The sequence below is a fragment of the Salarias fasciatus genome, chromosome 7, assembly GCF_902148845.1.
Source record: "Salarias fasciatus chromosome 7, fSalaFa1.1, whole genome shotgun sequence".
NCBI classification, from domain to species: Eukaryota; Metazoa; Chordata; class Actinopteri; order Blenniiformes; family Blenniidae; genus Salarias; species Salarias fasciatus.
The window spans coordinates 10,882,448-10,896,275 of NC_043751.1; the positions used below are offsets into that span (position 1 = coordinate 10,882,448).

Below are 13,828 nucleotides of genomic sequence, written 5' to 3' on the forward strand. Positions count from 1 at the left end.
ACTTGCACAGCAACTGTTACCGAAAGCAAAGTTTATTTTATCTCCAGAAAGATGTCATTAATGAAAACAATATAATAGCATTATTGTTATTATATAACATGTTAGATTAATATCAAAGCTGGAATGGTAATGTGATGCTCATGAAATGTTATTAAAATCTTAAAAAGACAAACTCAAAATAATCTTCCTTAAAACTAAGAGTAAAGCACATTCTTTACAATTGCACACAACATTTAAAAACTCACTTTCAAGCAAAGTTACTGAAAAATCTAACTTTTTAAAAAGGATCAACATTTATTTTAAGCTTTCAGGAATATGTTGATAACTTCCAATTGCAATGATCACGTAACACGCAATCACAAACATATGGCCGTTTTTTTTTTTTAATAATTCTGAGATTAAGCAAAACCTTAACTTGATCGAGTTTTTGAAATTGAACAAAAAGAAAAAAATCTCACTGCAAATGAAATGCTGAGGGGTTTGTGTGGAGCACAATGGAGCTGCGAGGGAGGCTGGAGAAAAGAGAAAACTATTTACTACTGGAGAAGACTGTTTGGTGCATGTTAAACTTTGGCCAGCACTGCATTGTCTCTGGTGTCTATCATTTAATAGGCTAGTTGACATAATGAATGAGCCAGACCCACCTTCTGCCACTCCAGAAAGGCCCCAGCCTTATCTGAATTGAGAAGCACATTAGAGCCTCTCAGCCAATCACAACCCAGCCCTGTAGCAAACTGCAGGCCCAAAAGAGGAAGAGCAGGAGAACTTTTGTTTTCCTCAGAGTTTAATGAAGTTGGCCTGGTCACTCAAGAAAGGATTAAAGAAGAATTTAGTGTCACTGAGCTGTGACTGCTGGAGAAGGGACTCGAGTGTTTGGGTCACTGTGTGAACGGGATGGTCTCAGTTCAGAGCTGCACCAGGAGGAATATGGCCGGCTTTCCTCCCGCTTTACCAGGCTTTGGTAGCTCGGGAAAGAGTTTCCTTATTGACAATCTGTTGCAGAAGCCTGCGGGCCGATCAGATGGGGCAACCGGACCCCTGAGACGGGCGGCGTGTGAACGCCCGAGGAGATCGTGGGGCCCTGAGCATGGAACCTACCAAAGCCCCAGCCAAAGTCCTCAGCAGGTGAAAGACTTAGCAGGACCTCTTCTCCCACACTCAGGTAAACAGATCCTTTTTTTTCCCCTTTTTTTTAATAAACTCACAAAAAAACATTTTGTTCTAAAAACAATACATTTTTCTTGTTTTTAACTACAACTTACTCAACTTTACACCTGCTTGATCTCCTTCTCTCTAATGTGAATTATGTTCAACTATGTTTAAATTTAAAAGTTGGGCGTACTTCATTGTGAGGCATTTTATACGCATGCCACAGTAAAATGTGGCTTGAGTTACTGGAAAGCTAGATAAAAAATAACTTGAAATACCTTTAGGATGCACTAAATTTACAGTTAAATTTGGTAAAGTCCATTTTAAAAACAAGGAAAATCTGATGAAAGGACAGATTTAAATCCTCATACACTCAGTTTCTGTGAAGAAAACCAAGAGAAGTAACTTGTTCAATCCAGGTTAATTTGACATTAAACAAACTAAACCAACAAACTTTTATAAAAAATGAGGAATCTATATTCATGACTTGTCTCCTACATGACCCATCAATTACACAGATTTGTAAAATTATACATGCGAGCTCTCAACCGCCCTCAGAAGCGGGCCGTGATCCATCTGAAGTCCCTTTGGGATCTGAACCACGCCACCACACACCTGACTGTCCCTGTCTGTTTGCAGGTGTGCTGAGCAGTGTTTTCCTGCGGAGCCCGCAGTATCTGCTGGCATGCTGCGGTGGGTCCAGCCCCCCTCCTGTCTTCTCCAGTGAGTGTTTTATGCCTCATCAGCAATGCCTCAGCTACTCTCTAAGCATTAGCAGCAGGGTCTCCCATGCTCTCCACAGCTAATTACTGATGCAATGCCAAAGAGCTAATTCTCCGTTCAACTCTGCACAGCTCTATTCATAACCATTCACGGCTGTTTAGGACGGGAGGGAGGGGTGGGTTGCCAGGCTTTTTAGAAGTCCCAGAGGCCCCCCCTGTTTTGTACTCACAAATACACACATTTACTAGCACAAATATGCAGAGCTAATAAACATCTTGTCTTCTGACATATCAAGACAATAATTGCCAGGTATAGATGCTTACTGCTTAGTCAAGAAATTTGTTTTCAAAGCTTTGAATTCCAACAACTTCGGTTGTGAATTGAACAGTTTGACGCTATATTTCAAAATTAACATTTTGCATATTATCTTTACATTTTTCCCAAAAATTAAAATAAGTATTTTAACTGGAAAGCACTTTATTGAAATCCAATCTGGACTGATGCAGAGCACTTGCTCCATTGCACGCTCTAGTGAAATGAAGTCAAGCTGTTTTCATGTCTTGGCATTGTCACGCAGCAATTGGAAGTTATTAGTTGCTGCATCCTATGATGCCTGTCAAGAGATGTGGAAAAAAACACAAATCAGAAAGCCCTCATCCCACATGTCCTCAGAGCCCTCTTAGTAGGCTGACACTTTCCCACAGTGCCCAGCAACAAAACAATGCCAACTGTGACCGTAACCAATTGGCACTTTCAGTCCACCATCCACACGCGACCTCACTGCAATTTTTCACTGCAGCAATGAACTCGACTAAGAACAAAAAACTCGCCCATTTTTCTGCAGAAGTGGGCCGAACGAGGAACATCCCCCGCCCATTGTGTGGCTAAATAGCTTGGTTCGACGCCCCCCCTCCTTTCTCCTGTCCCTCAGCTCTCATTCCTGCCCAATGGGGACCTCTTGACTAGGACATAAAGCATTCAATGAAAGTGACTTTTATAGACTTTTTCGAGCTCATCTTCACATACAAACTGGCTTCAAACTTGCGAGAGAAAAGATTTAGTGTTGGGCCACTGAACCATCGAGTAATGGCATTTCCATTGAACTGCCCTATTGTTGGTGTCCCACAGAGCTCTATGGTTGGCCCACTCGGGTAGACACACACGTTGCTCAGGAATGACCTGGTAATCAGCTATTTAAGGAAAGCTATTGAGCTCCAATAGAGAAGTGAGAAGCATGTCCAAACCTGTTTTGTGCTCCCTAGAGGTGGTCTATGTGCAGATTTGTCGTACAGATTAAAAAGGCAACGTTGAATGGATAGGATAAATTGTTCCACTTGACTTTTGTTGTGTGTGCACCTGTGAGTGAAGCAGCGTGGGATTGGTCCTCACAGGTCACCAAATCTCTTTTTCTCAATTGAAATGGCTTTCTAGTCTCTTTAGTCACCCCCACTTTGTTAAAATGGACAAATAAAAAGACAGAAATAAAGTGATAGAGTGAATATGACAAAAACTAAACATCTTTGTTGGAAAATGCAGGTGAACGCAAAGTATTCTATTAAAATGACTCAGGCCAGAGAGAAACCATGCATCACTGATTCCAGCTGTATCCTAGAGATATGTCCACTGTTGAATGTTTCATTTAAGAATCATTTATTTTGATTTCTTTTGCAGAAGGAGCAAATATTCAAATGTGGTCCTCTAACATCAGTCCCAAAACACGCAGAGGGATCCTCCGGAGGGCTGTGTTTTCTGAAGAGCAAAGGAAGGAACTGGAGAGGACCTTTCGCAGACAAAAGTACATCAGCAAGACGGATAGAAACAAACTGGCAGCAGATCTCAGTCTCAAGGAGTCACAGGTAATAAAGTTAGAGATGTAAATAAATAGTAAGATTTAATAAAAACAAAAAACTATTAGATTTAAAGAAATACCAAAATATCTTGTCTCAAAGCTAATATCAACATGCTGTCAAAATTAGGGTGATGGTGTAATCAAAAACAGCTTTAGAGTGATTGAACAAATTTCACAAGTTTGACTGACATAGTATTTTACTGTAACTTCCTCCATCAACAAGGAAAAAAAGCTAATGGAATGGTGGATGATTATTCTCTTGACTGTTTTAGGTAAAGATTTGGTTCCAGAACCGCCGGATGAAGTGGAGAAACTGTAAAGAGAAGGAGGTTCACAACATCCGTTCCCCAATGGACGAGCTCATGGCCCAAGGTCTTGCTCAGGAGGAAACGTCACAGACTCACTCAAATGCCAAGACAGAGAGCGCATCTCCGCAGAGGAGCACCAGGGACACATGAGAGGCCAGAATGTGTGGAAAGCAAATTTCAGACTTTCTCACGACCACAAAGGCCTAAAAATAAAAAAGACTTGAACACTGGGAACGTGTTAGAACTATAGGGGTGGATTACACTGTCTCGGAGGACCAACGCTAATATTATTAACTTCCTTCAATTCAAGTCACATTGTGTGGCATCATAAATGTAATTAGGATCAACTGCTTGGGCAAAAATCTTATTGCATTTCTCTGGCTTCAGTAAGCAATTTCATGGTCGTTACGCTGACATGTCTTTCCAGGAAAGATTCCCACGCTTCGATTGCAATTGCAATCAGTTAAGGCCTCATAATGACTCATTTCACTTACGACATTTAAATATCTGCTTTTTTCGCTCTTGATTTTTTATGTTTCGGCAAGCTTTACACTAACACTCCAAAAATAATTAAAACCTCTTTGAAAGTCAAATTTCACTTGGTATATTTTGTAAATATTTTTGCCTGATCTTCAAATGCATGCATCAAGTCTAAATAAAGTGTTTTAAAGGATTATTTCTACATGGGTTATTTTTTTTTACTGTGATTAACACTCCAGTGGAACAAATCACAGATTAAAGGCCCTGTGAAACGATGTCTGGGTCCTGTTTGATTTGTATGTCTCCCTTGGGAAATAAAAGGAGAGTATAATTCAGATTTCCAGAAACTTTCAGGAGGGTTTTACTGCATATGCATTGAACAAACCTCCTGATGAAGAAGGTGTGAAAAAAGCAAACGGTTCTTATTGTGGAGGAGACACCTATTAACTGGCATTCATTTAGACTGATTATACAATTTTTGAATGCCTTTGACATCGATATACTGGAAAATAGGAGGGAATTGAATATTAAAAAAGACCCGCAATTTTCTGATGATCTTTTCATACTGATCTACAGATAAGTTGTTACCCGTTTCTGTACAGCACTTTGTGATTGTATCTGTGCATTTCATAAATAAACTTTACTAAAAAAAATGCAACTAATTAATTACAACTCTGATCACAATTAACTGTGATTAATTGCATCAGTTGTGAACTTGTAATCAACACACAAAATCACCAATGCACAAAAATGGTTTTAAGTGGAGCAGTTTCACATCAGAAAACACTCATAAATCATATAATCACATAATGAATCTGACCTGAACATGGATGAAAAAAACAATGTCCCGATGACAGTGACATGAGTTTTGTAACCCATTTCTTTTATTTGAGCCCATTGCCATAATCTTAATTCTGTGATTAGTCGCAAATTAAAACAAATTGTTGACAGTACTCCATTAATGATTAATTAGTGTTTGTGATTAAAACTGACAGCACGAATAATTTTCATTCACTTTCCTACCCATAAACGTGGACACGTCCTGGACTTGGTCTCCTCCACTGGCCTCCAGATATCTCGGCCATCCTCCCAAAATCTACATCTCTGATCACCTGATAATAAAACAGACTTAAGTATCTCCAAGCTCAAACTCAAATTTCTGAAACATTAAATCCATCATTCGATCAGCCCTCTCTCCTGCTCTCACCAACAGCCTCCCCTACACCACCTTGTCACTATAACAGTATCCTCTCTCCCTGTGTAGACCTACTTTCCCCTCAAAAAAAAACAAAAAAAACAAACAGTCTCATTCACCTGCTCCGCCCCATGGTACACTCATGAACTCCACCAGATGAAAACAAATAACCAACGACCGGAACGGCTCTTCAGGAAATCTGGTCTCAAATACAAAGATGCCCTCAATTCTACCTGATCGACCTGCTATTCACACATCACCCACACCAGCTCCACTGACCCTGAAACACTGTTAGCGCCATCTCCTCCCGTCTAAAACACTGCTTCATCTTTCACATCTGATAAATGCCTGATTTTCCTCTCCTTTTTATTAAACCATAATAAACTCCATCAGCTTCCACATTCACCCCACTCACTCTGCATCACCCCCCACATTCTCCCCCCTCACACCTGCTCAGCATTTTTCTCAGTTTTCGCCCATTTCTTCGACCCAATCCTGATTCTCCATGACCTCACTGCTGTCTTCCACTCCATCCTCCTTTCCCAACAAGAAAAGTAAGTTAATATCACTGGAACTAAACTCACCTGGCTCAAATCTTTCTTCTCAAACCGACAATTCATCCATATAAATAACCACTCCTCTTCCACAGCTCCTCTGTCATAAGGAGTTCCCCAAGGCTTAGTACTTGGCACACTATTAATCATAATCTACATCCTCCCCCTTGGTGACACCATCCATCATGTTTTGTGTCTTTAAGTTCAAATTAAAAGTGGCATTGATAATATTTTCACAGCGCTACACAAAATATTAAGTGAGCATGAACCAGATAAAAGCATGTCAATTCATTGAACTTAATTTACCATTTGATACATTTACTCCGCTATTAGAATAATGATCCAACACAATATTGCAATTGAAGTTAGTTTTTATTTTTCTGAACATTTGTCTTCTGCAAAACAAAAAATAAGAATGATTACAGTATTACAATTACAAGGAGCACATCGTCGTCCATGGTGAATGCATACAAATACAGTGGGATTATGAGCACTTCAAATAAAACCTGCTATTAAAAGAAAAATGAACACAGGCTGCTTTCTTATGTAAAATTGTAAATAAACCCCATGAGCACTTGCCAAGTCTCATCAACAGTTCAACTCGGGAAGGGTGGTGCACCTCAAAACCTGGAGGTAATTTTGGACTTTGTTGGAGTCTCTGCGGAAGCAGTACAGTAGGTCATGATGGTCCATCGACTTGAGTTTTTCTCGTCGATAGAAAGGCGATGGAGACGAGGGGACCAAACTCTCCGGAGAGACATAAATCACAGCGTTGCTTAACACTCCTTCTTGCTTCATCTGAGGGTGAGAACACAAAATAATGAATGTCTAGAAGATTGTGCAAGTTTACAATATTTCAACTTTATGCTCTCACAGAGGAAACAGTAGACAATAAATTGTCTCATACAGTGTTCTAAAAGCTTGAAAGGGCAAAAAATGCTTTCAAGATATGGCCACGTTAACCTTACAACTGAGTACTCATACATGAATATTCACCTTCTCAGCCATTTTTGCCACTCCGCCCCTCAGCTCCTGCACCATGTCCGTGATCTCCAGCGCCTTGTTGGAGGTGTCGTGGTTGAAGTTCTGATTTTGGTCAAGAGACATGCTCCAGTAGAGCTGTGACAGAGGGTCACTCCAGGCCTCCAGCAGCCTGAGAATCACCTTTGTCAGTTGTTCCCTCTGCGTGAGAAAGAAACACTTCAATAACTTCAAAAAAGCACCATGAAAAAAAGCTATTTTGCCTTTTTATTAAAAAGAAAAACACAGGGGTATTGTATATATGAGCAGGAAAAATACCACTATATAACTGCAAAAAAAACCCAAACATGAATACAATAATTAAAATGAAATAGCAGCATGCACACTCACCCCTAGTCTTTGAGCGTTCTCTTTGTCATCTGGTGTTGTGATGCCGTATGTGTGGCACCTCCGATTTCCCAAAAAGTTCTTGTTCGGAAGGAAATATCGCTCCTGTTCACAGACATTGCATACACTGGCATCAGTACAAGAAAAAAATGGATCAAATGAAGATGACTTGATAATAAATGAAGGAACAGCGGCTTACAAATTCAGAGTGCAGGTCAGTGGAGATGCCGTTCATCCTTGAGGACTGTTGTATGAGTCGCTCGAACAGCTCTGCCAGGGAAGGCGTACGGCACCCAGTCTGTCCAAAAGCACAGATCGGGACAGGGTTGACCCTCACACAGAGAGCCAGGCACACCAGAGCAGCAGCAAGCCAAACTAAAGGGGGGAAAAAAAAAAATCAATTAATCTGAAGGACAGCAAAATGAAGCAACATCATATCAGAACTTAAGTTTTATTAGTTCCATCTTACCTTTTCTCATGGTCATTCTCTTGTGGAGAAGCAGAAGATGAATAGAGCTCTCTCACTATGACAGTCACTTTTGTAGAAGGCCGATGGGTTCTTTGATGACGTTGTTGATTGGTTTGTAATGGGGGGAAAATGGGAATACTCCACGCACGTCATAGGCTTTGCCCAGATAGCTGCTTAGCCGAGAGCAGGCAGAACTAACCCACCCGGAAATAAGTATTTCACACTGTAGACTTCCTTCGGCAATTTGCCAATTCAAGGTAATGAATACGCATAGAAGAGATATGCATTAAAAAAAAAAAAAAATTACTGGCTTGACTATCTGTCCGACATGTTTTTGTACAATATTTATGTAAATGTCCTTTTGAATTATTTCAGCTAAGGAAAAAAAAAAAAAAAAACTTCCATCTGCGAAATTGTTGGGATAATGAAGTGACGGTTCACGTCACAAATGTCATAAAATGTAAAGCTATATGAAGATACAGTTACATCACCGTTACTCAGCTATCCTGGAGGGAGAACAAACGCGTGCAAGTCAGATGATCTGCACATCTCGGCAGCGATAGGTCAACATTCAGTATTAATTTTTAACTCCAGATCAGCATCATTCAAGGCAACGCCACTGGACAGTAAATAATGCATTTATCCTACCACGTCTTTTAACTACCGTCACTCTGTGAGTAAAGACGAGGCTATTCAGATGTAAAGCGAGTGATTTATCCTCTCATTAGCACTACAAAATGGAGACATGCCAGCTGTGAATGTGTTCATCTGAAAGAATCTGACTTCTCTTGAAAGACTACTTTAAAAGGTAAAAACGCTGCGTGTTTTAGTTTTTACAAAGATTGGTTTCAGAATATCTTCTGATAACTGGATCACTTGCAAATGATCTGACTATTTGTCTACTGGTGGTAAAAAAGTACTGTGGGTAGCTAAACATTCATACATTATACAATATGATTATGGATAACAAGAATAAGAGAGAAAATCAAAAACATAGCAGTTTTATAAAACAAATAGTTTATTTACATAAAACATTCACACACAAATACAAAAATTCCATTATAGAAAATATCTTATGTACAGGCTTGAGTGCATTCTAAAATGTGTGCTCATGAAATGGCTGAGCTGCTGCGGGAAGGAAACGGGCATCGTCTTGAGTCCAGCTCTGCTTTTCACAAATCCCACAGCAGCAAACTCTCCTACTTAAAGTTTTCTCAGTGATTTTGTCCCAAATCACATGCCTGGAGAGCAAACTCAAAAGGCATTTGTCCTTCTGTGAAACACAGATCCAACTCCTTTAATTGTTCAACATCTGCGATGCTTCCATTTGCGAATGGCCACAGCAACGTTTGCATCCTTTTTGTGCCAAGGGAAGACACGAATGAGCGCCAGCGTGCCGTCGGGCAGCACAGAGCCGGTCAGCACATAAAGCTGTGACCGGCCCGGGCGCACAAGGCCGTTGGCACATCGGAGGTTGATCAGGAGCCACTGCTGGAGTAGATGCTGGGTGTCGTAAGGCAACAGAGGTCCCTGACGAATAAACTCCACCCGCCCCTGAATCTCCATTTCTGGCTCTCCTTTGGGTAGACGAAGACGGTGAAGGTGGGCCGTGACAGCTGAGATTAAAAAAAGATAAATTATCATCTGTAAACATGACAGTGATGAGAGAAAACAGCTGAGAAGGAAGCTCAGGACAGAAGTTTTTAAAAGCTTTAAACATACCAAAGTCATAGTGGCAGAAGGCATTCAGGACTGTCCGCACTGTAGGAGCCCCATCCACAGATGGACAGTTCTGGCAGGCGGGTTTAGGCAAATCTGTTTTTAAAAAAAAATAATAAAAATAAAAATTACTACTACAGATTATCTGCAGTGATCACAGTGACTGAAAAGACCAAGAAGATGGGATGACCTGGTTTCTGTGCTCATTCAGTTTGGTCATTACCTTTAGTGAAAGCTTTAAATGTTGACTGGGGAGAGAGGCACATGTCATCTTCAGCAGGAAACTGGTCGCAGTCAAGGGCTTCAGGCCAGGGGCGTCCCTGGCAGGCGAGCACCGGGGCACAGCTGTCCCTCACTGCCACACACAGGCTACGGCAGGGCTGGATGAATCTGAAAACGGAAACTTAAATGTTACAAACCGACTATAAATATCACCCTGTGAGAGAAATTGACAGTTCATGAAGGTTTCCAAAGAGAAAGACTCACGTGTCAAGACAGACGGGCGCGATGAGAGAGCAGAAGAAGGCCTGAGCCTGAGGGTGGCAACCCGTCTGCAACAGCGGCCTCCACTCCTCCGACCGTGGCACCACTTCACCTTCAAGGTTACTGTGGCCCAAAAAATTGGGCAACCGCATCTCTGAGTATCCCACGCCTTTACAGACCGTCATCTGGGCGGGTATGGCGACGCACCGAGTGGTCTGACCCATGTCGAAAGCCAGCAAAGGGCTCGCCAGAAGCACGAAACTCAAGGTAAAGAATGCAGTCATGATGGAGAGAGCTTGGATCGTGGCTGCCTGCTGTAAGTCTGCTGCCCTCAAATGACTCCTCCTGCAGATGCAGCTTGCTTTATATACAGGTCAGCCAGGCCCATCGTCTCTCGGTCTGCTATCACTCGCCCATCAGAGACGATGCATTTGGAGACAACAGCTTGTTTTGTAACAACCGCAGACAGTGTGGGGGGGGGGGGGGGGGGGGGGGGGGGGGGGGGGGTCCTGAAGGGTGTGAGTAGGGGGGGTGGGAGACGAGGCAACGGTATACCAGACTGGCTTTCAAAGGGTGAAGACAAGTTATACTCAGTTTTATTCACTTTTATAGGCCAGTTAGGTAAAATACTGTTAACGCCTAAATAAAAAAAAAGCATTACTTACGATGTTAAAATTAAATGTCATGAAAGTCAGGATGTATTAAATAAAAACTCTGAAAACTTTGACAACTATGGGTTTATATTGTCAGCCAACTAACAGCGGTGAACTGGCAGGTAAGTGAGAAATATACTCAATGGTTTTTGCTTTTCATCTGTGAAAGTTGCCTTGGAAGCAGAGGTTTCAGCAGACAGACAGGCAGTCTCCTTCATATTGCTAGACTCTTTCATGTGTTGCTGCGTGCTAATTGGAGGGTTTCATCAGTAGAGCCTCCAGTACTCGTTAGCAAAGGAACGTCTCTTCTGGCACACCTGGCTTTGATCTGCCAATAACAAACTCAAATCCACATACAAAACGCTATTCAGTTTGCCTTTTTGGCTTATCTATTTCAGGCAAGTGCAGGAGACGTTTCCCCCTCTGGCTACTGCACATCGTGCTCCGCCGACAACACTGCCATCTGGAATGAGGTACTGCGTTTTCAGGGGGAGGTCACAGATGTCTTTTCATTAAAAGAAGGAAATTAAAATCCATTAATTTTAGACATTTGAGCTGAAAAAAAATATGTTTAAGTAATGTATGAAAGCTTCCTATGTCTGACATAACAGCGCAAACCTGCAACAGATAGCATAAAGAGGTTTGCCACTGGAGAAAGTAGAGACCCTGTCTGGAGATGCAGACAATTATTATGCATCTTTACAAACAAAGAACTGCATTACAAATCCACAGTATTTGTTTGGAAGACGTCTCTCTCTCTCTCTCTCGCTCCAGCTTTAGATATGCATGTAAAGATATCTGATGCCTCCGGGTCTTTTCAGGACTTTTCCCTCATGAATTCCAAGTCTCTATCCCAACCAATCATTTGCCTCTCTGAAGCCAAGATGACTGCAGAGTAAAACCTTCAATCTGACCAGACTTAATTTCTGTTGCCGTCTACCAGCACTCCCCGCAGCTGAGGAAACGGACACACACTCAGGCGGGGCCCAGATCAGCCAGCTTTCTACAGCACGAGCTGACGGGTGCCGGGCGATTCTAGTTTAGGTAGAGTAAAAGCCACAACGGGGACTAACAGGGCAATTAGAGTCATAGACCAATTTAGGGGAACAAACGTATTTAACAAGCTCCCCCTGCCAGGAGCCCCGCAGGGGTCTGTTGTTGGGCCTAATAGCCGCCCTGTAGACTCCGTGTCTGTCATGGTAATGTGTCGCCTGCCCCGACATGGTTACTGTAAAGGAAAAGAAAGAACAGAACACGGAAAACCAAGGTGACTATACCCGAGACACTTGTACTGTGACTTGGGAAAAATTTGCATTTGGAAAGTTTGATCCAGTTATTAGTTATGAAACTACTGTTGGTGCTCATTGAATAAATCAATGCAATCAAATATGAGAACGTCCATTTGATTGACAATTGCTGTCAACAAGTTCAAAACGCTTTTCAGTTTTCTCAAGTGGTACAACTTCAGCGGCCTCACTTGCTACTGGAACTGAAAAAAATAGCCATTAAATTTTCTACCTGACCTTGAAGGCTTCATTGTGAGGCCTTGACTGGACAACATTGATAAACAAATGGCACCTTTTGCATTTTCATTCCAGGAAGGTTTGATGTTCAGACCACATTTTGAAAACAATCACTGTTACACATGTAAACACTTTAGTTTTCATGAAACAAATTGGTGTTTCAATAAAATGTAATCCAAAACGTAAACATTCAAGTTCTTGTAAACCTCACTGAACAAGCCCACCCAGTTTTTGAAGTATTCTGAAAATGTGTTTCTGCTTGAGATGATGTATTAAATGTACACTTTAGAGATGTGCTGTTAAATTCTTAAGTATGAGAAGCACAAGTAGTTATCCTGGTTCAACCTTTGTACATGACTTTACATTGTTGAAAATGTGGAAATACATGTATTCAACACTTGAGATCTCCTAATAAGTTGCTATAATGTGGTGGGATCATGTCTTAAATCTGGTACTAGTAGCAAAACAGCATTACAACATACCACCTGTTGAAAATATCTATAAATATCATGCCTTATTATCTTGTTCAGGAACATTTCAGACCAAACCCTGATGATTTTGTCTGGCTTTTGAAGTGCACAGATCATATTTTCTCTGGGGTGTTTCTCCCTCTGTGGCACAGTCTCCAGCGGTGGAGTGGGGCAGCAGAACAAACACCTGAGACTCACATCAAAGACAGAAGCATGCTCGGGGAGGGGAGGGGGGGCGTCTGAGGTGGGCTCGCTCACAGCACAGCAAACTCAGATAAAAGCTGTCTCCTCCCAGAGCGCAAGAGCCTCATTAACTTAGGAGACTAAACCCTTTTTTGGCTCTTTTCTCTCCGCCCCACCCACCCCCCCCCCCCATGTCACACCTGCATCCTGCTGGGCTCCAGCAGGACTGATGGTCCCCATGCAGCAGACTGCATATATAAATAGCACTCAATTGTCACATGGAGTCCTCGGAGCCTTACGGGCAGACGCTGCAATGCTGAGGCGTGCAGACAACTTGGAGACTACACGAACACACTACTTGTTTTCGTCATCTTGTACGTTTTTTTTTTTTTTTTTCCTTCTTCTGTTTTTCATTACCCCTAACTAAGACCGGAGGCCAAAGCCCTGAGAAGTTTCTACTGTGGAATCAGGTCACCGCTGTTCAAATCATTTTAGAAGCAGTGCTGTGCGTGCTTGGCGGACAGTAGGAGTAAATTAAGTGCAACCACAACGCAACTCTTGATGAATTTACCCATAATCTGAATTTCACGCACAGTCAAGCACGACAACAAAACACAAACATAATTGGGCAGCGTACATGTGCGTCATGTTTATTTTCACATCCAGTTTATCTCCAAACAAAAGAAAATGTTTTTCTCTCTG

The 13,828-nt window shown here is 41.8% G+C and overlaps 2 protein-coding genes across 2 annotated transcripts; both read right to left on the reverse strand.

Annotated features, from left to right (window-relative positions):
* Nucleotides 1–6,846: 6,846 nt before the first annotated feature.
* On the reverse strand, nt 6,847–8,105 carry LOC115391572 (prolactin-like). The gene is made up of 5 exons (XM_030095844.1): nt 8,096–8,105; nt 7,826–8,001; nt 7,630–7,731; nt 7,255–7,440; nt 6,847–7,056 (listed from the first exon to the last, which is right to left on the reverse strand). Exons 1-5 carry the CDS (start codon nt 8,103–8,105, stop codon nt 6,847–6,849), a joined length of 684 nt encoding a protein of 227 aa, XP_029951704.1.
* A 1,295-nt stretch (nt 8,106–9,400) lies between these two features.
* Nucleotides 9,401–10,596, reverse strand: szl (sizzled). The gene is made up of 4 exons (XM_030096890.1): nt 10,301–10,596; nt 10,038–10,204; nt 9,818–9,910; nt 9,401–9,711 (listed from the first exon to the last, which is right to left on the reverse strand). The coding sequence occupies exons 1-4, from the start codon at nt 10,579–10,581 to the stop codon at nt 9,401–9,403; spliced, it is 852 nt and encodes a 283-aa protein (XP_029952750.1). The 5' UTR covers nt 10,582–10,596.
* Between the last annotated feature and the right edge of the window lie 3,232 nt (nt 10,597–13,828).

What these genes read in the sequence shown, in the direction of transcription:
- LOC115391572 (XM_030095844.1), bottom strand. An exon ending in AGAACGCTCAAAGACTAGGG is followed by an intron (nt 7,441 to 7,629) that starts GTGAGTGTGCAT and finishes TTTCTCACGCAG; the next exon opens with AGGGAACAACTGACAAAGGT. An exon ending in TGGCAAAAATGGCTGAGAAG is followed by an intron (nt 7,057 to 7,254) that starts GTGAATATTCAT and finishes TCTCACCCTCAG; the next exon opens with ATGAAGCAAGAAGGAGTGTT.
- szl (XM_030096890.1), bottom strand. Translation starts at nt 10,581, where the DNA reads ATGACTGCATTCTTTACCTTGAGTTTCGTGCTTCTGGCGAGCCCTTTG. An exon ending in GCGCCCGTCTGTCTTGACAC is followed by an intron (nt 10,205 to 10,300) that starts GTGAGTCTTTCT and finishes TTCCGTTTTCAG; the next exon opens with ATTCATCCAGCCCTGCCGTA. An exon ending in CTTCTGCCACTATGACTTTG is followed by an intron (nt 9,712 to 9,817) that starts GTATGTTTAAAG and finishes TTTTAATCTCAG; the next exon opens with CTGTCACGGCCCACCTTCAC.